Raw genomic sequence first — 24,451 nt, 5'->3', positions numbered from 1 at the left:
GCAGTACACTATGCTGTAGAAAGCACAGTAACATTATCTTGAATGCAAAGCAATACTGCTGGCACACCCAGAAACTACTGAAGAACTCGTTCTAAACGGAAATATCCTCATCTCAATGTACAATGCCATTTAGATCTTTATTTAACATTAAATCCTATTCTTCTAAATAAAAATATTTGAGACTAGAATGGAAATCACCAACCTGACATGTCATGGCTCTCCATCCCGTATTCCTCTGTAACAGTCATGCATACCAAACAGAACACAAGACAGGGCAACGTGAACTGAATCAGCAGTATTTGGTTTCTCTCTCCCCCTCTCCCCAATTTTCACAAAAACAAGCTTTCAGTTTCACAGTGGACTGTAGCTTCCCTATTTACAGCAAAGAGTGCCTCCAATGCTTCATTCATTCTCTACTACAGACAAGATTACAGTGGGAAGCTTGAACTAACAAAATGTAAGGGGTGGGGGGAATCGTAGTGAACCCTTGGTGCGAAGACGTTTTGGAAGCAGCGATAGTGAAAGCCTTTAAAAAAACAACACTAATCTCTTTCCCACCTTTGCACCACTCTTCTCACAAAGTTAATCAAATGTCTGGGAGTGAGAATTATAGCCAAACAGCTTGTCACAAGATAGAGAAAATGGTTGTCACAAGATAGAGCAGCCAGTTACCTACAAGAAGGAAGTAGTCATTGTATTTGCACTGATCCTTTAGTAAATATATTTTACAAACATTCTTTGTAATAAAAATGCAAATCAACATTTACGTGGCTCTACACTACATAATCTAAGAATTTATACTCTTCGGCTTGACAAATGAAAGAAGAAAAGAACTACAAATGTAGGCTTATACATTTGTACTGCAAACATAGAAAGATCTGTGCAAAATTAATAGAATAATACAACACCGACAAATTACTAGACCATACCAGGCACTGCACTGCTGTAAAGTTAATAGATGGGAGAACAAGAATGGGAAGGGGAGAAAACATGAAAGGCAGACACACCTGTGCTTTTCTTCAGAAGATACCACAGTTCTGCGATATCCTTGTACAGCAATGAGATCAGACTTAAGGTCATTTTGCCATAACTTAGTGAACAGTTGTTTATTTCTAAGCCTGCCTTCCAGGCACAAGGAAAGCGTAAAACTTCATCTTTCACAGTAAAAGCCAAGCTCCAATGGGACACAATACCTTTCATCAAGTTACATGCAAAGCCAGCCTGTCTTTCAGCAGGATTAGAGGTCTACCAAAGGGTTAGCTATTTATTGGGACCTTCTGGCTCTCTATTTTATGATAGGAAGAGTTTACTTGCAACGGAGTTGAATTTATTTACTCAGAATGTGAAGACAATTATTGAGCAAACAAACTCAACCACAAACACACTTTTAGAAATAATAATAATAATTCTGAAACTATCCTGCAGTGGCATGTCAAAAGCCTCCCTTAAGGAACCCTACTTTAACAAATGGTAACCTATCAAGTAAAGCCATCTCTTTTTAGCCTGAAAGGGACAACACTAGTCAGCTGACAGCTGCTTCTCTCGAGGAGCTTTCTAACGAGACAATTCCTTGCAATGGCAAGTTCCACATTTGCGAGTAAAAATCCCCAAATCTCACACTTTTAACTGAAAGGGAGAGAGAAAAGACATTTTAAACTTTAATTAAACTCTTCACCCGTGAGTTTACTACTGAACTTTTGTTCAGATAGAATCCGCACTTCTGATAGTTGTTGCACAAGGGCAAAAAATGCACTTGCTACACAGCATTTCAGAGGGCCCAGCAGCAAAATCATAAAGCTTATGTTATTCATATCGATGCACTTAGTTTTTTATCTTTGAATATGAAACAGATTCTTACTCTGAAGAACTTGCCCTTTTTTAATTTCGATTTTAGAGGCAGGTATGAAGTGGCTTTTAAAAAAAGATGTCCAATCTTTAATACAATTCAAGAATGCCTACGAACTTTCACCCACTAATGTTAAGCAAAGTCTTACTTCACTTGATCCTTTTAAGTAATTGTTGCAGGACAGATTATCTGTTAATTAGTGACCTCAAGATTACTTACGACTCAGTAATACAGATGAGCAAGATAGTAAATGAAAGGGACAGAAGCAACTGTTAAAAGATCCAAACAGTAAAACAGGGAGTTTCTTTTCTGCTATTGGGGGAGACTTCTGCCTTCCCAAAGTTACTAAAAGGTCAAGTAGCGAGGGTATGGTGGATAAATCATGGACTGGCAATTACGCCCATTCACACAAAGCATTCAAACAGGAACTTCAGATTTCCTCTTCCTTGTATATTTACAGGAGGAAAAGCAATCAGTTATCAGCTCAATTGTCCAGCTTTGCCAACAAGTTATCCAGTAGCAATCAAGTTAAAGATACATTGGGCTTACTAACATTTATAAACAATTTATCCAGTGAAGGTACTTTTTATGCCATGCTTTCTACTCCTTTTCAGAGCATTTACTTCATTCGCAGCTTGTTCCCCACTTCTTTTCTCGATGCTTCAGAAGTATGCAAATGGTTTCATTTTTCTTTTATTTGTATTTTTCTGTCGTTCACAAGTGCACAGATTTGCCTTTTTTGCTATGTATAGTCTGCAATAGTATTGTCACTTTGTCAATTTCCTTGTATTATATATTACCAACTCTGCTTTGCGGCTTCCATTGGGACTCGGCCATTTTTCCTTCACATGCCCCACCTTTCTTCATTGCAGAAAGGAGCCGGGGCACATGAAGGCAAAGTGGAGCCAACCTGGTCTCCACCACTCCCACTGAAGGATTGACAGGGGTTAGTCCAGCTCAGCTTCACTCCCCTAACTGAGAAAGCCTACACACAGCAAAGTGTGGTACCTGGAGGAAGCCCCAGGAGGAAGATCCACCCTGTGCTTGGGCCAGGGAGCAAATTATGTCAGGTGGATGTGGCAATGCCCATTGACATCAGGGGCATGAACCAAGCTCACCTGATGTTATATATGGCCCAAAAAGTTCTGTATCCCTGTACTAGAGTATCCTTCCATAACCTGTTGCCCTTTAGATGTTTTTGGTAGTATTCTATTGTGTCCATGCACTTGCAGGACCCTTGTGCAACAGGGCTTTTGCTATTCTAAAAATAACCCAAAATGAGCAGAAATGCTTGTTTCTGGAACAGGTTACATCAGCGGAGCTCGCAGAAAGGAGCTGACCTGATCTGGAAACTAGGGTTTAGAAATGGAAAGCCCCACTGTGTAAGCAGTGGATCCTGCGAGTGCCACAGAACCAGCAGAGGTGGAGTAGCCCCAGTGGATACTCTCCTCTGAATACAATTTCCAGCATTCCTGACAATTGGCCATGCTGGTTAGGGCTGTTGGGAGTTGAAGTTTAAAATATCTACAAGGGATCAGAGAAGGCTGCACTAGAGAAACCCCTTAGAGTAAGCACTACCGTCTTTAGGACTTCCAACTCTAGGAAGGGGCGCAGGTGGTGTATCAGCCGAAGATGATAGTAGGTACTCCTGGCTGTCGCATTTATCTGGGCTGGCATTTGGAGCGACGGATCCAGAAGCACCCCTAAGCTGCAAACACAGTCTTTCAGGGGGAGTGTAACCCCATCCAGAACTGGTTGACACACCTCTAAACCCAGGTTGCAGTCTTTGACAGTAAGCACCTCTGTCTTATTATTATTTTTATTTATTTAGCACCATCAGTGTACATGGTACATCTTGTCTGGATTCAGTTTCAGTTTGTTTTTCTTCATTCGGCCCATTACCGCCTCTAAGCATTCATTCAGAGGAGACACACTACCCTTAGCTGACGCTGTTGTCGAAGGCATAGAGAAATATGATCCGCTCTAAACACACCCATTGTCTTCTATGCTATGGCACATGATTGCAATAACATTAACATGTACAACGGTCTCCCAATGAACTCCTGTAGCATTTTACCAGATACTGCCAATGCTATGGGACTTGCTCAAACTCCCATGAGGTTACTTTAAAATGTAGACTCTATAAATGCTTGGATATACATATATTGACCTTAAGATAAAACAGCAAATAAAAACACCAAGACTTTTAAAAGAGAATCACAGGCCACAGATGGCACAGAGGACCTAAAATCTAACATGCATGTGTGGTGCATCCAGTCATGCAGCATCATGGCCATGCCTCCTGATGTCATCTGACCCATGGAGGGCAGCAATCTAGCCCTCCACCCAAATAATATTCTGCACCCCTGGTCTGCACAAGTATACACTTCAATGCATAAAGTTCTTCAAACTTTTCCCCTGGATAAGGAAGAATAAACTCCAAAACAACTGCATTCTTACAAAGGAGGAAAAATCTTATAGAATTAAAAAAAAACCTAATTATGAATTAAAAAACCCTAATTCCTAGATTAGGTTTCTTCTACAAGACACTGTTAAGGACTTCATTGTTGACAGCTATAGTGTGTAAAGCAAGTAAGCTGTGGTACTTAAACCCCTAAAATAAAAACTGGTCAAGCAATTAAAACTTGCAAGGTAGGTAAGGAGACACTACAAAATCCTTCAGCAATTTTACCATAACAAAGACGCATAACAGACACTACTGTGGCCCTGTCTCTTTCGTGAAACCAAAAAGAAGCACAAGCTCATCCCAAAGAAGCACTTTTATCCTGTAAAATATCTTCTGTTTAGAATGTCAGCTCTCTTTACTTTTCAGTTTCCCGTGTTGCTTCCTGTTTAGTCTCACATGTAGATAATGGGTGCTTGCAAGAACAAGAGCTGCCACTTTCCATATTGCTGTTTACATGGTTTCTTTATGTACTTTCATGCTAGGTATGGGTGGAGTTATTTGCATAACCAGGCATCAAAAAACTGCAACAGGAAACAATCTCCTTTGGAAAAGGCAGGTACATTTTCCTCTTCAGTCATTCTAAGAATGGTGGGGCATCAGCATAGGCATAACCAATACCCCCAAAAGTCTGTGCAGTATCAAAGCCATACCAAAACATATTCAAGGCACACAGCAGCAGAGCAATTCCCAGCCCATCGTTCACTCAGGATAGTTGAACAACTTTTCATTTGGATTTGTCTTGTTAGGGTTGCAGCCACTACTGGGAATTCTTTCTTTGGGTTGTGTCTCTTGTTCTGAGTCTGTCTATTGGTTGTCATCACTTTCTAATTCCAGCTATACTTGTTCATTTTTCGAATACATATCTGCCTGTGTGGGCTTGTTAGATATGCACGTCCTTTGGAAGTCTGTTTTAACTTTGAAGTTCGAGAGAGTCTTCCAAGTCTTTGGTTATGGCATGGAGCCAACATGCCCCCTCTCTCATCCTCACCCCACTCTATCCATTCACGGGCACTCATATATTCACTGGGTCCTTTTCTTCTTCCATTCATTGGTGACTGCTTGGTAGTTTAGAGGAGGGGTAGAACACATGCCTTGCATGTAGAAGGTTCAATTAACAGCACCTCCATTTCCCCCCCCCAAAAAAGGAACAGGTAGAACAACGTTAGAACTCTACCTGACATCCCAGAGAGCTACCAGTAGGGCTAGATCTACACCAAGCAGTATATAACACTATGAAAGCGGTTTGAAAACGGTATATGGAATGTGTCCCTTGCTTTGTGTCACAGGCTCCAACAGTTGTCACTGCACTTCAATACTGTTATAAAGCGGAAGAGTAGATCCTGCCTAGATAGATGGACAAATACTCTTGATTCAATATAAGAAAGCTTCCTATGTTCCAATAAGCATAATATGTCACAGCGCTACTTGAGCTGGATGTCAGTTGCTTAAAAACTTTTGTTGCCCCTACTTCCAAATAATATTATGGATTACATCTAGTGGAAACCCAGCTTTATTAATGATGTCTGGCCCTCTCTGGGCTTGAGAATAGCTCCTAAAGATACAGGCGCCTAGAATCTCCTTCCAGTCCCACGCCATATTACATGTTGTAGCACCAGCTGCCACCCTTGTGAAAAAGGCTCATTAACCAAGGCTTGTTGTTGTTTATTCGTTCAGTCGCTTCCGACTCTTTGTGACTTCATGGACCAGCCCACGCCAGAGCTTTCTGTCGGCCATCGCCACCCCTGGCTCCCCCAAGGTCAAGTCTGTCACCTCCAGAATATCATCCATCCATCTTGCTCTTGGTTGGCCCCTCTTCCTTTTGCCTTCCACTTTCCCTAGCATCAGCCTCTTCTCCAGGGTATCCTGTCTTCTCATTATGTGGCCAAAGTACTTCAGTTTTGCCTTTAGTATCATTCCCTCAAGTGGGCAGTCTGGCTTTATTTCCTGGAGTATGGACTGGTTTGATCTTCTTGCAGTCCAAGGCACTCGCAGAATTTTCCTCCAACACCACAGTTCAAAAGGATCTATTTTCCTTCACTCAGCCTTCCTTACGGTCCAGCTCTCGCAGCCATAGGTTACTACGGGGAATACCATTGCTTTAACTATGCGGACCTTTGTTGTCAGTGTGGTGTCTCTGCTCTTAACTATTTTATCAAGATTTGTCATTGCTCTCCTCCCAAGAAGTAAACGCCTTCTGATTTCCTGGCTGCAGTTAGCATCTGCAGTAATCTTTGCACCCAGAAATACAAAGTCTGTCACTGCCTCCATGTTTTCTCCCTCTATTTGCCAGTTATCAATCAAGCTGGTTGCCATAATCTTGGTTTTTTTGAGGTTTAACTGCAACCCAGCTTTTGCACTTTCTTCTTTCACCTTCGTCTAGACAGAGGATTTTCTAAGCCAGCCCAACTCAGTATCCTCTAAATCAGCGGTCCCCAACCATTTTGGCACCAGGGACTGGGGGGGGGGGGTTGAGGGCATGGTTTTGGGAAGCCCAGCCCACCCCCCACTCCAACGTCCTGGCTTCGCTTCGGCTGGGTGGGCGCCCAGCCGAAGCGAAGCCAGGATGCTGAGGCGGGCAGTTGGCTTCAGAACGGTGCGCCCGGAAGTTGCTCTCCCAGAGCGGCTTCAGGCCGGGCGCGCAGTTCTGAAGCCTCACCCACCCACCCACAGCTTCGCTTCAGCTGGGTAGGTGAGATGGCACCCCGCGCCCAGGTACGCTGGGGTGTGCGTGTGTAAGGGGCTGAAAGCAGCTCACCTGCATGGCCTGGTTCCTAGGCAGTTGGTGGCCAACCTGTTTTGAATGCATTTTATAATGTGCAAAGCTAGATTGCTACATTGCAATTGAAATCCCTTGCTGCAATTGAAATCCCTTGCTGTTTTGGGGTGCTCAAATAAATGCACGTAGTTATTGAATAATTTATTTTATTTATTTGTTCCATTTACATCCTGCCTTTCCTCCAAGGAGCTCAAGGTGGTGTAAATGATCTTCCTCGTCTCCATTTTATCCTCACAAGAAGTATTTGACGTAGGTTAGCCTGAGAGTCACCCAGTGAGCTTCATGGCAAAGTGGGGACTATAACCTGACTCTCCCCAGTTCTAGTCCAACATTCTAGCCATTACACCACAATAAATCTCTGGCTTTACATGCAGAAGGTCTCAAGTTCTATCCCTGCCCTCTCTAGCAGAAAGCAGGTGATGGGAGAGGCTTTGGGCTGAGACCTGGAGACCCTCTGCCAGTCAGAGTTGAGAATACCGGGCTAGATGGACATTAGTCTGACCTGGTACAATGACAGCATCGTATGCTGCTTGACCTAGTTTGGAGACATGAAAGAAAAATTATCCAACTTCTCTCTGAAGAAGATGAAGTGGTATAATTCTCATTCTCATTGTATTACAGACATTTCATGATAGCAAGGGATTTGCGGCAAGGGCCAACAGTGAAGTCACTGCAGATTTGTATTTAATATTTCATCTGTTGTAATTCTCAAGTCACTCTCAGCAGTAGTAATTCTTAGCCAATTGTTCCACTTTGTATTTGTGCATTTGGCTTCTCTTACTTGGAGCCCAGCACTACACTACACGTCACCCTGTTAAGTCTAAATAGTAAAAATGCGATATACGCCCAGAAATCCTGAAAATGTGCTTTGGAAGAATCAGAGCAATGTTACTGTTTAATGAAGGTAACTTCAAGGGAAGCTGGGTGGATTTCTCCTCACACAAGACCCTTCTGCTTGACCCACCTCCCACAAGAGACACTTCTTCGCCCACAAGAGACTTAGGGCAGATCTACATCAAGCAGGATATAGCACTATGAAACCAGTATTGAAGTGCACTGACAACTGTTGGGGCCCACTAACACACATCATATACTGCTTTCATAATGCTATATTCTGCTTGATGTGGCTCCTGTCTCTTTTATACTGCTTTCATAGTTCTATATCCTGCCTTTATCCTGCCATTGAATCTACTGGTTCCACTCTGACTGCCATGCTTAGAAGAATGCTTGCACCAACACGGCTTCTTAAAATTCAGTATGGTGACTAAAAGCCCTCAAAGAGAAGGTCATCTGTAGCCTATGTAAAGGACTGGAAACATGGGATGTGGAGGCTACTAAAAATTCACCTCACCATGTACCAGAAGCTACAAATGACTTGCTCTTGACTAGTCAGGTAAGTACATCTGAGTGATGTAAACTGTCATTTGAATCCTCCCATACAAGACCAGACATTTCTACTTACCTTGAGCCAAAGAAACTAGCCAGGAACTGCAACTGGAAAAAGCATAATAGCTCTCCATTTCTTCTACTGAAATTGCAACACAATTCATTTCACCTCAGATCTTACAAAAAGGAAGAGTTTTCCTTCTCATCAGACCATGCTTATTTGATTTGACTGTATTTTTTCTCATGGAATAAATTTGTTTCTTTAAAATTGGATATTGTACAGAGATACTTTATAATTCCACTCCTACCGAATTGTTCTTTGCAATGCTTCCCTTAGTTATAAAATTGTAAACTGGGTGTTTACATAAAGTAGGTGTACCTAACAACTGGCATATTATAAACCACACCTTCAAAACTTCAGGATACGGCTTCAGATCTAACCAGAGTACAAGGTACTTATATTTTGGTTTTGTTTGCTTTTCCTACCAGGCCCCAAGCAGAATTTCTTTGGGGCCTGGTACCACAGACTTGTAAAATGGGCATTTTCATTTATCTGCACACAGCCCCCAGGACTGGTGTGCACCAGGAGCACAGCATTCAACCTTTCAATGGAGGCTTTTCTTCTTTTTACCCATCTCACCATTGGAGAGGTGGAATTAGTAGGGGAGAACAGGAGAGGAAGCTTCAATTCTTCCCTCCCAGTGCATGCTGGGCCCAATCTGAATCGGGGCCATGTGTAGCTGTATAGAAGTAAAAAGCAAAAAATTATCCGGCTCAGCTACATGCTACACAATTAAGTTATATAACCACTAGTGTAATTGCACAAACACACTGTGTTCTAGGGCTGGGCCATTTGCACACAGTTCAGAACATCGCCTGTTCTGCTCTAGCACTGCTTCTTTTTGGCTCCAGCAAATCTCACAAGACCTGAACGGGGAATACATTTACACAAATATCCTCAAGCATTACTGCAATTTGGCTTCAGTTTGTTTCCTCATGGTAATGGGGTTGCAGCCTGGGCCAGGTGCCATAGATCTTCAGGCCCAAGTAAAATGAAGTCCTCATGGCATAATTTATAACCCAGTCAGGATCAGTGGTATAGTAGACATTTTCTGAAGTGCAGTGCTTATCATGACAGTCCCTACATCCACGCCCCCAAGGGGAGTCAAAATTTTTAGGCACCTGTGTCGAGCCATACTAACAAACCAGTTCTAGAAGTTTTATCTCCCCCAGGAGCAGGCCCTTTTTTTAAAAGCTAATGGGTCTTAATTACCAATTCAACACCAAGCCACTGCAAAATTCTTCACATTACAGCAGAGAATCATATATTGTGGTTGGGAAAATTCATTGATCCCCATAGCTACTGTGAGAATTGTAAAGCTGTAAGGGAAAAGGGAGTTCTAAGTGGGATGGCAGATGAAGTCAGAGTTCCTGCTAAGGGCCAAAATGTGATCCTTTCTGATTTAAAGCCTACTCAGAAGCATGCAGGTCTGAAAGTACTCGGCAGTACTTTCAAAGAGCATCGCAAATATCAAGCCTCTGTGTGTCTACTCAAAAGCAAGAATGAGCAGGACATCTACTCAGAAGTAAGCAGGATTGACTCACTCAGCAGCTTCCTTCCCCAGGCCCACCACCAGGGAAAAACTCTTATCTCTGACCAGCAGCTGATTGGAGATAAGAGCTTTTCCTTGTCAGGAGAGGGGGCAGGGCCTGGGAAAGAAGCTCGAAGGTCAGATGGGGAAGGTTCCCCATGCCTCCTTTAAAAAGACAATAGATATTCTAAAATTAAATAAAAATAAATAACAAATGTGATTTGTCTTGTCCAGAAATAAGAATGCTAGCCCTTGGGTTGAGTAACTTATCTATTTTCCCAAAAAGGATTTTGCATTCAAATTTTGAAGTATTACCATCTGAACCCTTGGTCTATTCACTTTCCATTTGTGAAGCCTTGAGCATCTGTTTCCATCATTTGGAGAAACTTTCCTATCACCAAGCTGTATGTGTACCACTCAGCAGTGCTCAAATTATGAGAGAAAAAGGTATGGGAATCTCCCTCCAGATTTAGCCAGCTCATGCCTCCATAACCCTCTAAAAACAGTGAAAGAAAAAAATTGTTTGGTCTCCTTTGCCCCCATGTAATTTGAGCACTGCCTTAACAGATACCCTGTAACTGCTCATTTCCTATCCTATCTATGGTCTTGTTAAAACAATAAAGTCAGTTGTCTCCCAGGAGTTTTCACATGCCTGTTGGATGCCTGAATGTGAAAACAACACTTCAAGAAATGAATACACAAACAACTTGAACACACAAACAACCAAGAACATTTTGACTATTATGTTAGAGGCCTACTGATACATGTCCTGAACATGCACTTAAGATACCAATTGCTAAATAAGGCTTACAAGTGTACACAAATTGCACTCATCTGACCTGACTCCCGAATGTTTGCTAATCCCTAAGAAAATGTCCACTTTCCAGTTTTCTTTCCTCGAGTCAATAGTCGAGCTGTGCACAGCTCATACAGTTATTAGACTGTATGACCATTCTATTACTCTGGCCATACCACATGTTATTTGGTTGTGTTTTCATTATTATTATTATTTATTTATATAGCACCATCAATGTACATGGTGCTGTACAGAGTAACCCTAGCCAAATTTAGCAACTACACATTTTATTCTTCAAAGGTGCCTGCTATCAAGCCATAGAAGATCCAGGTTTTAAACACTCAATTTTTTATATTTTGTATTTGCAAGGGGCATGTGAAATAAGACTATTATCTTCAAAGCAATGTAGGAAGCCTATTGAATAAGATGTAAGCCTTTGAACTTCAGCCCCTGCTCTGACAGTGAGGTAAAAGGAGCAGCTGTTAAGTCTCTGTTCAATATTTGTGCTTGAGGTTGACTTAATTCACTGCTGAGCAAGATAAACAGATGTTTGTTAGAAGCTTATTAAGGTAAATAGTGTGTGTGTGTGTGGGGGGTAACTAGGTTCTGGTCCTGATATAACGAAAAATGTGTTTCTAATTTTCACGGTGTATGTCTTAATTCACTGATAAATATATGAGGGGGGCCCAGCAAAGTTTTGACCTTCACAGTTGTGAAGATTTCTATCACTGGTGAAAGCTGCCAAATTCATGCAAAAACCAGGTTAGAAATCTCTAAAATATAATAAAGCTATAATATTCTTGTTAGCTTGCAAAGCCAAGCCTCTGTGTGTGTATGTGTGTGTGTCTCAAGGAAGCACTGAACAGAGTCCAAAAATTCTGAACAAAAAATGAGCAGTCCTAGAAATTCAGTCTGCACTTGTGAATTCCAGAACTTTGTTAATTAAAAAAAAATGCAGCTCACAATTGGAATTTAAGGACTGATTCATATTTCTGGCATTTAGCCTGCGCTCTGTGTTAAAGCTCCTTGTGGCTTTGTCTGTAGCAATTAATGTAAGCCTTTAAGACAATTAAGGACTAAAGATAAGTTAGGGTGTATTTGGACATGTATTTACTACATCTCAACCTCATGTAGGAAATCTAAGAAGTTACCTTATTGTATTGCAGTCACATACATTGTCCAACTTTAAAAAAAAAATTTGAGAGAAAAGTATTGGCATGCACTTTTCCAAATTATTTGTAATTGTGAGCATTTTATGGAAGATTTCTAAACAGTAACTGAGTGCTTAACAGAAAAGTCAATAATGAAATCTATATTTCAATACTAAATCTATAAAATACTAAAATCTATAAAAGCTATCATAACATGAATGTTAAGAAACCCTGATAATGCCAATATTCCACCAGGGTTTAAAGATTAGCAACACTGAGCCAACACTTACGAATGATAAAATAAATACTGTCTTGAACTATTAACACTCTTAAAAACTGTGCACATGTTTCTGATTTTTCATCCACAGTATAGAAAAGCACATTTGAATTCATTAGATAAGGTTGCTTTATCAGTGCACAGGAAGATGTTGTACTTTCCCCCCAAAGGGTAGTTTTTGTTCTTTTTAATAAAAAGGAATAAAAGTAAGACAGTAGGAAGTTAAGTGTCTTGCTCATAAAAGAATGAGTATGCAATTCAAACATTATTATTTAGGAATGCTGGTTAACAGATTACACATTCCTATTCTGAAAACAACTTAGAACACTTCTCACCAGACCAAGTGTGACGTGGGTAATTTCGCCCATGCTTCTTTGTAAGAGTTCGCTGCACTGTTGAGGAAAGGTTGTGAAAGATGTAGTTGGCTCTGCGTCGAATTCGGTGAAGATTTTCTTGTCCTTCTCTTGAATAGCGACGTTGTGACATTGTGTTATCATCACATTAATTTTTAACTTTTCTTGTATCTTTACTGTACTGGCCAATCCAATGTTTGTTTGTTTGTTTTAAAGCAGCGAGTTGTTTTTTTTAAGATACCAAACACTATAACACTGGAAAGTGAAGTTTATTTATATTTCACCTCATTTTTTTTTAAAAAAAAGCACTTGATGTTTTTGAAAATAGGTAACTCACATCAGTATTGATTGCTGCCAGTGATAATTTCTTGATGAACTGACAAAACACTGGATGGTCCTAAACATATTTCACAACATCAATATACCTAACATCTTGATGCACCGAACACATTCACTGCTTGTCAGTAACTGTAACTTGAAGCCAAAAGTTTATACAAGGAGACAAGGCACATTATACAGAAATGACTGAATAGCTAAACTTGCGTTTTGTCAAAGGATCCAGATTTATTTTTAATTAGAGCCTGTAACTTTAGTTGCTTTTCCAGAAGTCGCATCCAATTTTACAGTCCATCTCCTTGGCACAGATTTTCCCTCAATATTAGAGAGTTCTCCATCATTTCCAAAACACTTCTACCACTCGGTATATTTGCGACCTCCTGCAAAATGCCCAGGAGTATTCTGCAATTGCCAAGTGATGTCTTAGGCTTCCAGTGTAGCAGAGGTTCTCTTCATATATTCATAAAACAGCAGTCAGCGAGGCAAAATATATCACTGAAATCGCTATACTTTCAAATCCCACTTCTACTCCACCAAGTATTTCACTCCCCACTGAGGTCAGCACTGTGCTAATTTCAACAAGGTAACAGAAAACGTACGTGCCAGGATGGTGTTCTAAAAAAAACACTATCAGAAATTATGCACCCTTCATGTAACAAATTTGCTTTAATTGCTGCTTGAGCTGCATCAAACAGAAGACATGCTGCATCTGAGCTCTTCAAAGTCAAAATGGCTTTTTCCCCTCAAAGTATTCAAAAACAGAAGGGCAAGAGAACGCCTCCCAGGAAAATTCAAGCCCAATACACAAATTACAGTGGGAAGGAAGGGAGGGGATAGAGACCACTGCTGTCTTAAACCATATCAGGAAGTTATGCACTGTCTGTTCTCATCATATTCAATACAGGAGAGAGAGAGGAAACTGACTGCATTGCTTTACTTGGCAGTAACTCCTTTCTATGAAAGATATTCAATGGTGGGTGTATTCAGATAAACAGTATTTTCCACAATAGCACATGGATGTTTGCAACTAATGTGCCGTGTGATCTCCACTGAACTGAACAACACACTGGACTTGGGACCACACATTACAGTTTTCTGGCAAGCAAACATTCAAGCTGCACAATCATCACACATACACATGCATCTTTCTAACCTTTTCCTTTGCAGAAATGATAAGAAAATCTTAATGCATGAAACAACTCTCAGCTGCTACTCTTTGACAATGTGACCAGACAACCAAAAGCAGCCAAAATAATTGTAATACGAACTACCACCATATTTTAAGCTGGATCACTCTTCATTAAGGAATATTAAGAACAATTGTAAAGAATCTTTTTGTTTCCTCCTAAATTTGACAGCTGCCCCTCCCAGGTTCCGCTTCTGGGCCCATCCCTTTTGCCTTCACCACACCCACCACTGAAATTCACCCCCCACACACAAGAACTTCTCCAAAATTGAATCCAGTCCTTGGAATGAAAGAAGCTGAACACTCTGAATTACTTTTTGTAATTAAACTGAAGAGCAGTTTTAAAATACAGTTCACTTTAAAGCCCTTTAAGATTTAGAGGGAAATTGTGTTTGCTTGCCATTGCTCTGCTTCCTGCTTCTCTTCTGCATTTGAAACGAACTGAACTACACAGGAAGAGAGTAATGACCACATAGTCTGTAATTTAAAACTTCCTAGCTCATACAGTTGAATGGAACAGCGCCCTCTAGTGAGTGTTTTGTAGTGCAACTTCAGCAGCACACAGCAGGAAATCCTGAGATATTTCAGAAGAATTGGGTTTTCCAAGGTTTATTTTTAAGTGGAATACTTGATGGAAGGAGTGGGAGATGTGCAGGAGGCTCATGATGTAAGGCAGAAGTAACATCGGGGCCTGCTCCTGCTGGACTCTTCCCCCCCCCCCACAGGACAAACTGCCATCTTGGCCCTGTGGGGAAGAAGAAGGACCGAGGGGACAGGAGCAGGCAGAAGTAACATCGGGGCCTGCTCCTGCTGGACTCTTCCCCCCCCCACAGGGCAAACTGCCATCTTGGCCCTGTGGGGAAGAAGAAAGACCGAGGGGACAGGAGCAGGCAGAAGTAACATTGGGGCCTGCTCCTGCTGGACTCACTCTCTCTCTCTCTCTCTCTCTCTCTCTCTCTCTCTCTCTTTCTTTCTTTCTCTCTCCTCCCTCCCTCCCTCCTTGACTCCTTTTCCTTGTGTGTCATGTCTTTATTAGATTGTAAGCCTGAGGGCAGGGACTGTCTTTTTTGCTAAGTGTAAGCCGCTCCGAGAGCCTTTTTTGGCTGAGGAGCGGGGTATAAGTATGATAAATAAATAAATAAATAATTAAATAATGTAGACAAAATGACCCACAAACTTTCATAAGTAGTCAGTCACGAGCATGCTATAAATCACTCACTTAAAGAAGCCCTTTATTTCTACCATTTTTCTATCTGTATACCATTATTCATTGTTCAAGATGTATTACTTTCTATTAATAAATTATGATACCCATTTAGTAATTTCTGTTCCCCAACTTCTCCAACAACTTAGTTCCATGGCGATTTCAAAAGATAAAGGTGGAGAAAAATAGCCTGTTCATTTAAAACTATCCTGACTTAAGGGCAGCTGTGGTTCTGTTCAATTCCAGTGATACTTCTGAATGAACTGAATTTGGAAACAGTGATACTAAATTGCTGAGTTTTTTTTAAAAAAAATTCTCTTGAACACTTTAAAAATGAAGAAATAATAAAATCAACATAATTCTGCTCCTGAAAAAACATTTTTTAAGAGATAAATATGGCATGTACACATAGTTTATTCACTTACAATAGCAGATAATCCTCTAACATTTACTGTGATTGACGTAACTTTCAATCATGAGCACACCCAGAGTCAGTACAAATATTAACTACGGCTAGAAGAACATGACAAATGCTTGCTCTTCACTGCATCTTCTCTTCTGACTTAACCACAGTTAATGTTGGTCTGACAAATCCTTTAAGTGAAACTAAGATACTAAGGAAGGAGTAAACTTTTGAGAGAGGAAACATGTTCCCCTCTCCTGATCTCTTAACTGCAATTAAGAAAGTCTTGATGCTATAAAAGTGTTGGAACATCTCCATATATTTCTGCAAGTGAAATCATGAAGGAAGCTTTTCCATTCACTCAAGCGTATGAAAGGTTGGTACACACCTGCTGAAGACAAATCCAAAAACCTTAACAAGGTATTTATTCTTCATTGCATTTTTATGGTTCTTAATGGTTTTATGGTTAGGCAAATTTATCACTGCACTGTAGTCTCGACCACATTAAAATTGGATTAAGGCAGTACTACCTAAAACATAGATTATACTATATACTTATTTATTTCTGAGATGATATTTTACAATACCTATCATACTTGTTGGCTTTTAAATGAACTTAAATTATCACGAGAGGGAAGTACAACTGCACAAATATGACTGGTAGCTAAAAAGAAAGATGAACCCAAAAATAATCAACAAGAAAAGAGCAAACAGCAGGAAAAAAACCCAAAACCCAACGAACATCACAATAGTAGTAACCTACTAAATTACAAAAATAACACCTGACACAATCACAATTCAAATATGGGCTGAGGTCCAGTTTTGGCTTTTATCAGGCGACACTTCATGGCTTACCAATAACTGATTGTTTTCAGTTGTATTAATCCCATTTAAAATACTCTTTCCTGGCTGGAAGAGTGCAGACAGTGGAACAGCGAAGAGTCCTTGGGGTTGGAAACCCAAGTAGACAGTAAGCTCACTACATATTTGCCATATAGTTAAATGCATAAATGGAGCCCTTCAAACTCGATGTGTTGTTTCTTCCAAAACATTACAGGTAAGTGTGTTTTCCACAGCAATAGCTACTTTCCACAAAGGAGGGGCCATAGCGTAGCAGTAAAGCATATTCTTTCCAAGCAAAGGTCCCAGGTTCAACTCCCAGCATCTCCCGGTAAGACTGGGAAAGACTCCTATCCAAAACTCCAGAGAGCTGCTGCCAGTCAGTATAGATGGACCAAAAGTCTGATGATATAAGACAACTTCCTGTGTTCATGTGTACTTCGGACTGCCAGTGATCCCTGAAGAAAGGCAAGACTCAATGGAGTAAGAAGCTGTGTCCTCTGTACAGCACAATCATTAGTTAGGTTTAAGAGAGATGGAAACTGAAAATTACAGGATTGTTTCCAGAAGTAGCGCTCAGCATTTGTAGAAAAAAGCAGAAAAATTAACTTTAGTGATGATGCAACTGGGAGTGCATTCACAGTGCAGAGAAATTTATCACTGCAATGACTGTGCTTGTTCATAATTCAGAAGGGAACTGAGGGTGTAACAACTTCAGAGCAAAAAATATATTTTTGCCTGGCTGCAGATCCCTACAGTTTGAAAAACAAAACAAAAAACATACTCACACAGGGTTTCTTTTTCAGTTCCTACTAACAATCCCCAACGAGTTAATTAGCAGCTTGAAAGAAGTAATATCCTACAGTGTTAATTGGAATTACTAAATAAACTGCACCTGATCTTCTCTCTCCCCTGTGCTAAGGAGGGAAAAATGCAGTGGGACTTAAACCAACAAGGATTCTGCCTTGATTATTTTGCCAATAAATGTTTTTGACCTTTACAACAAAATGGTCAATCCATTAAGAATGCGGTCTCATCTTTCTGGAAGGATATTGATATTTAAAAATGCTGCTTGCAGCAAGACTGGATCATTTCACCAACACACCGTTTGGTTTTTGGTTTTTCCCACACCATTAAAATCGCCAAGCGTCATTCATAAGATTACAGCAGACACATTATGACTACATTTGGAAATACTCCCATTTAAAAAAAATTCTTAAGCCACAGAATAATTGGCTTGGTTCAGATGTAATACTCCTATTGACCCTCGGTTTGCACTCTGAGGATCAGAAATATGATGTGCACTATGAGCTTTGTCCTCCCCTCATAGGCTCCATTTCCTTCCATGACCTGTTGGTTTGATCAAACCACAGTTTGTCCAGTGCAGACTTTGCAGACTTTGACCAAACCAGGAAGCAATGGAGGAAATCTGACCCTGCCAAGGCAGGAGAGAAAAGAAGTATACAAACCTAATGCTTGGCACAATGGCCAATACATGGTTTGTCCATTACATGTGAACCAAGCAAATGAGTTGGAAGAAACAAAAAATATACTCCCTCCAGTCTGACTACACAACTGAGGCCATGATGTACTACAACCAGAGAAGGGCTGAACTTTGCAGGGCAAATAGAGAGAGAAGTGTGTGTGTGTGTATCTGTGCATTATTATATGGCTTGGTTCAGATTGTAACCAGATTGTAATGAAAACATTATAGAAACTGTAATAGAAATAAAAACCCAGAGGCCATAGATTATACAAAGGCCAGCAAAAACAAGTGGTCTTCAGAGCCTTCCAGAAGACTTGCAAAGAAGATGCCTGAATAACCGCTGATGGAAGGTGATTTCAGAGGTATGAGGCCACCACTGAAAAGGCCTTTTCCCTTGTACTCACCAGTTAACTGTCCTTGGTGGGAAGGGTTTCTCCTGATGACCTTATAATGCAGGCAATCTGGTATGGGAGAAGGTAATCCTTGAAATAGCCTGGGTCCAAGCCATTTAAGGCTTCAGAGGTTAAAACCAGCACCTTAAACTGGGCCTCGAAACGCACTGGCAGCCAATGCAGCTGTGCAGCATTGGTCACACAAGCTGTGCCCCCGGCCTGACTAAGTTATTAAAGAGGTTGTTTCAGATAAAAGTAAATAAACAAAAGCTTTACATTATTTAATACAAAAATCTGACACAAGGCAGAAACAAACATTCCTATCAGTTGAGTGATTCAATAACTTAGGAATGTATTGAAGACTCCTCTGAAATATATATCCATTCCATACACTCTCTTTTGTATATCACCCTTTTGTGACATACATCTTCCAGAACGTTTACTACTGTAATACAGGCACAAAGATCCTTCTGTGAAAACACTTTTTATTCTCCCCTCCCCCCCCCCCCACCATGTATCTCCTCCTATTTTTCATTAAAGAGTCATAAGAACAAGTACTTTGTCCTCTTGATATAGCCTCTGAAATGAAAAGATTATTTCAGAGTAGCATTTTCTTTCTTAAATATCACAGGATAAAAATGAAAAATCTGTCAAGGCATGACACTGTATTAATGCGATAGTTAACAACTGTTCTTTTTCCCTTTTTTTGTCGTCATTCAAGGCGAGAGAACAGCTCTCAGAGTAGATTTGTTTTACACCTTATTTCACAAATAGCTGAACGGTACAATCTTCCCTCCGAAGTGTGAAAATCTACTTCTTACACTTGCTGTTAGAAAGCAGTGCAAGGTGCATCTATTTTCAGTTGGCTTTTTCAGGATGGAAGGCTGGGTGTTAGATTAGCTGTCCCCAAACTGATGCCCTCCAGATATGTTTTGGCCTGCAATCCCCTTCATTCCCAGCCAGTATGAACCGCCATGCTGGTTGGAAATGAAAGTTGCAGTCCCACACATCTGGAGGACACCAGGCTGGGGAAGGCGGGGCTAGACATTATATTTTCTGGTGTCTTTTGTTTTACACTGTATGTGACTGTTGTTTTATTCTATAAGTTGCTTTAAAGAAATGGCATAACATTATTTCAATAAACAAACAAACAGATATGTGATGGATATGCAGAGTTTTTAGTGTCTAGTATTCTGAAGTTTGAGGGTCTTCCCACACAAATGACAAATCTGTGCAGCTGCCATCTACCAACTGAGATGGTGTTTGACACTTGGGCAGCTTGCGAAATGCACTGCTAACAGCAGAGTTGGGGCACAGTCAGGCTGTGAGCACTATCGGTTGTTAGGCAGATCATGGAAACAGAGATCCGTCGGATAGAGGAGAGCAGCACTAGCAGTTTTGACTGCTCTTGCCAAGTGATTCTATAGGTGAACAAAATAATCTACTATGACTACTACTCGATACTATGGTGGGTTAAATAACCCACTCTGAGGTCTGTGGGGCTAGATCTACACTACTGCTTTACTGTGGTATTGAAGTGCACTGGTCACTGTTGGGGCACAGGACACATTCCATATGCTGCTTTCATAGCATGATTCCATGCTTTTTATTCCACATTTGTAATGATTTGACACAAGGTATAGATCTAGCCTGGGTTATCAGAGTGGGTTATTTGGGCCAAATAAGCCATCATGGGATAAAATACCCCAACAGATGACATGATAACCCATCATAGGTTATCGTGATGTCGGAAACCAGTCTCTCTCTCTCCTTCTCTCTTAAAAATAGACTATCCCCTTTCTATGGCGTTTTATACGACATGTAAACCAGCGCCATAGCTAGACTTAAGGTTTATCCCTGGATCGTCCAGGGGTCAAACCTGTTCATCTAGATGACACACAGGGGTGAACCCTGGATGATCCCAGGATAAACCTTAGGTCTAGCTGTGGCCCAGGAGAAACTTGAAATAACACCACACTATCCAGAAATAACACCACACTATCCAGCTAATCAAAATGCACATGTTACTCTAGGCAAATACTGAAGTCATCATCCTCAATAACTCATAGGACTTTCAAAACAAGGCACTTATGGATAAAGATAAAAAATGTATACTTCGTAGAAAATTTCAGTTTTGAAGTAGCACTTTTGAAACTTGCATTTGTTTTACCTTGATTACTTAACTAGGAGGATTCTTTAACAAAGGAGGAGGATACAGAAACCATTTCCTCAGAGGAAAGCAAGCAAACAGAAACAAAAAGCTTTCAGTGAGAAAGGTGTCTAAAAATAGAAAGGAGTTTTGATTATGTGAGAACTAGACATTGTGTCTACAGAGATTAAAGGAACAGGTTTTTATTCAAGTTGTCCATCCTACTTACAATTCGAAGGGGAAGCCAAAGTGACTTTCAACTGCATTTGGCTACCACAAGGTCAAGGGCCTCAGGGATTACCTATATTTAGCAAAATCACATTTCACAATGGTGTGCTCTGTCTCAGCAGCAGAATTTTACAAGCAACACGCCACTCATCAGCTTCTTTGGTGGGCAGAGAATCAGAAAAAGAAACGGACCACGCTTTTAATAATCCATCTCTTATTCTTTTTGCCATCAAGTCAACCTAAACACTATTCGCAAACATACCAAATCACACAAGAGTATCAGAAGAAACATCAGCTTTGGTTTGCCTCCAGCAGTACACTTGCCAAGTCCTTTCATCTCTAAATAAATTGGCTGCAGCTATGACTAGGCAGAGTGAGGTGGCCAATTCAGGCATTGGATACTAGGGGCAGGGAGAGAACCACCACCTATTTCCCCACGCCCCCCTAAGCTAGCCTGCTGCTGCCCCAGGTGTGGTGGGAGGCTGCTGTCCTGTTGCCAATATTGAAGTAAATTTCAATCCCCAGTCTGGTGGGATTCTTTATGTACTACCTGTCTTTTGCCTCAGGCAGCAAAATGTACTGGGCTGGGCCTGAACTAGCTTTTTTTAAAAAAAGAAAAAAGTGTAACCTTGCTAAACTTCAATTTGTTTCAGTACTCATTTTAAATCAGTTTGGTGATGGGAGTTGTAGTCCAACACCTTTAGAGGGCATCAGGTTGGGGAAGGGCTGCTCTAAACAAAAAAGGAGTAGGTGGCCCTAAGTTGTTTGTCATCAGTTTTCCACAACCCCACAGTCACCTCTGCATATCCTATTCTCCATCCTGTCCTCATGGTTTATCTGCTTTGGCAGAATGAGAATTTCACTGGCACTTTCTGCCTCCTTAGGGAGGATGTGGCATTAAGGCTTGTGAGCCTTAACTCCCAATTCCCCTGCTTTTTGGTTCTTGGTTGAAAACTGTAGAGCCTTAACATTGTTTTGTAAACCATAGGTGTTTTGTTTAATGAATAGAGCATGTGTTCTATCTGGAGCTTCAGCATCTCCCCTTCACTGCCTAGGGCTGCACCCAAGCCTTTAAAGAGCCTAGAACCTTTTTATTTGCAGAGTCTATATTACAACCCAAGTCGTAAATGTAATTATATATTTGAAAAACTTCCCTTTCTCCTAGCAGATGCTGCCGCCTGCTGAGCTTCCGGAAGGATTCAAGCTGGCTTGCAGGCTTTCTCTCCCCAACCCCACCCCTGCCCCACAGAATTCAAAAAAACAAAATTTAAACAAACACACACAGACAGGATCTGCTCAGACACCTGCTGTTGCTACCTACGGAAGAGACAAAAGCTTGGCTCCAGATGCTGCTCTGTGTGAATTTGTATCTTGAGTCTTGGCTCTAGCTGCATTACAACAGTCATGTGATGCAGATGCTATGTTCTGCTAGGGCTGTACATTCCCAACCACACCCATAATAGCCTGAGAAGGGGTGGGATTGCTCTGTCTGCCTTATTGGCTCATTGCAGGAACTAACAGGCTTTGTGAGGGCCACGCCACAATAGCAGCCTTTACGATCTGGAGAGCCATTGACTGTCAGCGTAAACAGTTCTGGGTTGTTGGACCAATGGTCTAGCTCAGTATAAGGCAGCTTTTTTTGTTCCTAAATTATTATTTTTTGCCCTTGGGCGGAGCAGGATGGGGGGCTGCGAGTCCCTTTGCCAAGCCACCATTTTTGTGGAGAAATGGCAGCTCACTTAGGGGCCGGGAGCTGCTCAATGTGTGCCTGTGGAACCACCGTGCAGAGAACAGTTGGTGGGGAATCCACAGGCAGGGCGGGCATGGGTACATTTGGCCATCCTGCTGCTGCTGCCACTGCAAGTCGGAGGGGCCATGCGTCGCTCAGCAAAAGCATTCCAGAAAAGCAAATGCTATTTTGGGATGCATTAATGGAAGTATAGCTTCCAAATTGTGCGAGGTACTGGTTCCCCTCTATTCAGCACTGGTTGGACCACATCTTGAGTACTGCGTCCAGTTCTGGGCACCACACTTCAAGAAGGATGCAGACAAGCTGGAGGGGGTTCAGAGGAGGGCAACCAGGATGATCAGGGGTCTGGAAACAAAGCCCTATGAGGAGAGACTGAAAGAACTGGGGATGTTTAGTCTGGGGAAGAGAAGACTGAGGAGAAACGTGATAGCACTCTTCAAATACTTAAAAAGTTGTTACATAGAGGAGGGCCAGGATCTATTCTCAATCATCCCAGAATGCAGGACATAGAATAATGGGCTCAAGTTACAGGAAGCCAGATTCCGTTTGGACATCAGAAAAAACTTCCTGACTGTTAGAGCAGTACAACAATGGAACCAATTACCTAAGAAACTCATGGGCTCTCCCACACTGGAGGCATTCAAGAGGCAGCTGGACCGCCATCTGTCAGGGATGCTTTAAGGTGGATTCCTGCATTGAGCAGGGGGTTGGACTCAGTGGCTTTATAGTCCCCTTCCAACTCTACTATTCTATATGCTATGATTCTATGCTGTCAGTGCACGGAAGTGGGGAGCCCAGCCAAGTGATAGCAGGGAGGCATGTGCCACCATGTGAAACCCAGAAGAAGCAGGGTGGTAGCAGGCCACTTGAAGCTGCAACTTTGGTTGGGCTGGACCTGTCCATAATTTCATATTTAATGTTTTAGCATGGAAAATATTGCTAGCATCGAAATATTCTCACAGAACCCAAGAACTCCAGGGTTCCGTGGACACACAGTTTGGAAAACACTGCTCTAGGCCATGATTACATCTTCTTCCTCTTTCTTTATCTTCTGACATAATGTATCACATATTCCCAGGACATTTGTGACAATCCACTTTTATCAGCATTATGCAAAATCCTTGCCTGCTTAAGCCCCTCCAATAATTTAATTATGGCATATGGCCATAAAACAGATGTCGTATATTTTCAAAATTGCTCCTTCCATATTTAAAATAATGGCATAAGGAAATACAATGTTGAGTATTCAGTAATGTAGAGCATTCAGTAATTCCTACTATTTCCTGACACTGGCTTATTTTTTTAAAGTGGTATCTTGCAAAAAATAATAATTCTTAGAGCAATTTTTTAAAAAGAACAAAATATAAAAAGTACAGATGTATTCTCATGAGAAATTGCTAACGTCAGAATGAATAAAAGTTGTATAGTTATGTAAAAAAAATCTATGCAGGATAGCAGCTAATTGAAACAGATGCAAGGACATTCACAGTTACGCAATACATTAAAGAGGTTAAGAGTAAATGTGAAAATATTTAATACATTGACATCCAAGACAAGTTACAGTTTAGTTCCAAAATCTTGAAGGTTCTAATGTGGTCCATTACTTGTATCTTTCAAAAGAAAATAAGCATTCACAAGTTTTATTTATAGCTATCAGGGCTTAGCTACAAAAGTTTAGATTTTACAGGAATGAAAACTTGAACTCTATCCCCTTTCTCCCTATACCCCCAAAATAGCGGAACACACAGCCATGTTTAGTCTCAGTCTAATATTATTAGGGACTCAAGCCTGACACTAAATAGACAGCTAAGTACAGTAGATGAAACATTCCAA

At 41.1% G+C, this 24,451-nt stretch overlaps 1 protein-coding gene across 7 annotated transcripts in view; it reads right to left on the bottom strand.

Annotated features, from left to right (window-relative positions):
• MCF2L (MCF.2 cell line derived transforming sequence like) overlaps positions 1-24,451 on the bottom strand; it is a 123,059-nt gene that overhangs the window by 68,998 nt on the left and 29,610 nt on the right. The window contains exon 1 of one of the 7 annotated variants that reach the window (XM_063126161.1): positions 203-406. The exons of the other annotated variants lie outside the window; for them this stretch is intronic. Coding sequence (XP_062982231.1) covers positions 203-248 — 46 coding nt within the window. The 5' untranslated portion in view covers positions 249-406. Of the gene's footprint in view, positions 1-202; positions 407-24,451 lie in introns of those variants that run through there. 7 annotated transcript variants of the gene reach the window in all.

This window comes from Elgaria multicarinata, chromosome 5, assembly GCF_023053635.1.
Source record: "Elgaria multicarinata webbii isolate HBS135686 ecotype San Diego chromosome 5, rElgMul1.1.pri, whole genome shotgun sequence".
Lineage (NCBI taxonomy): Eukaryota > Metazoa > Chordata > Lepidosauria > Squamata > Anguidae > Elgaria > Elgaria multicarinata.
The sequence above is the reverse complement of the archived record's forward strand: the minus strand, read 5'-3'. Positions and strand labels throughout refer to the sequence as shown.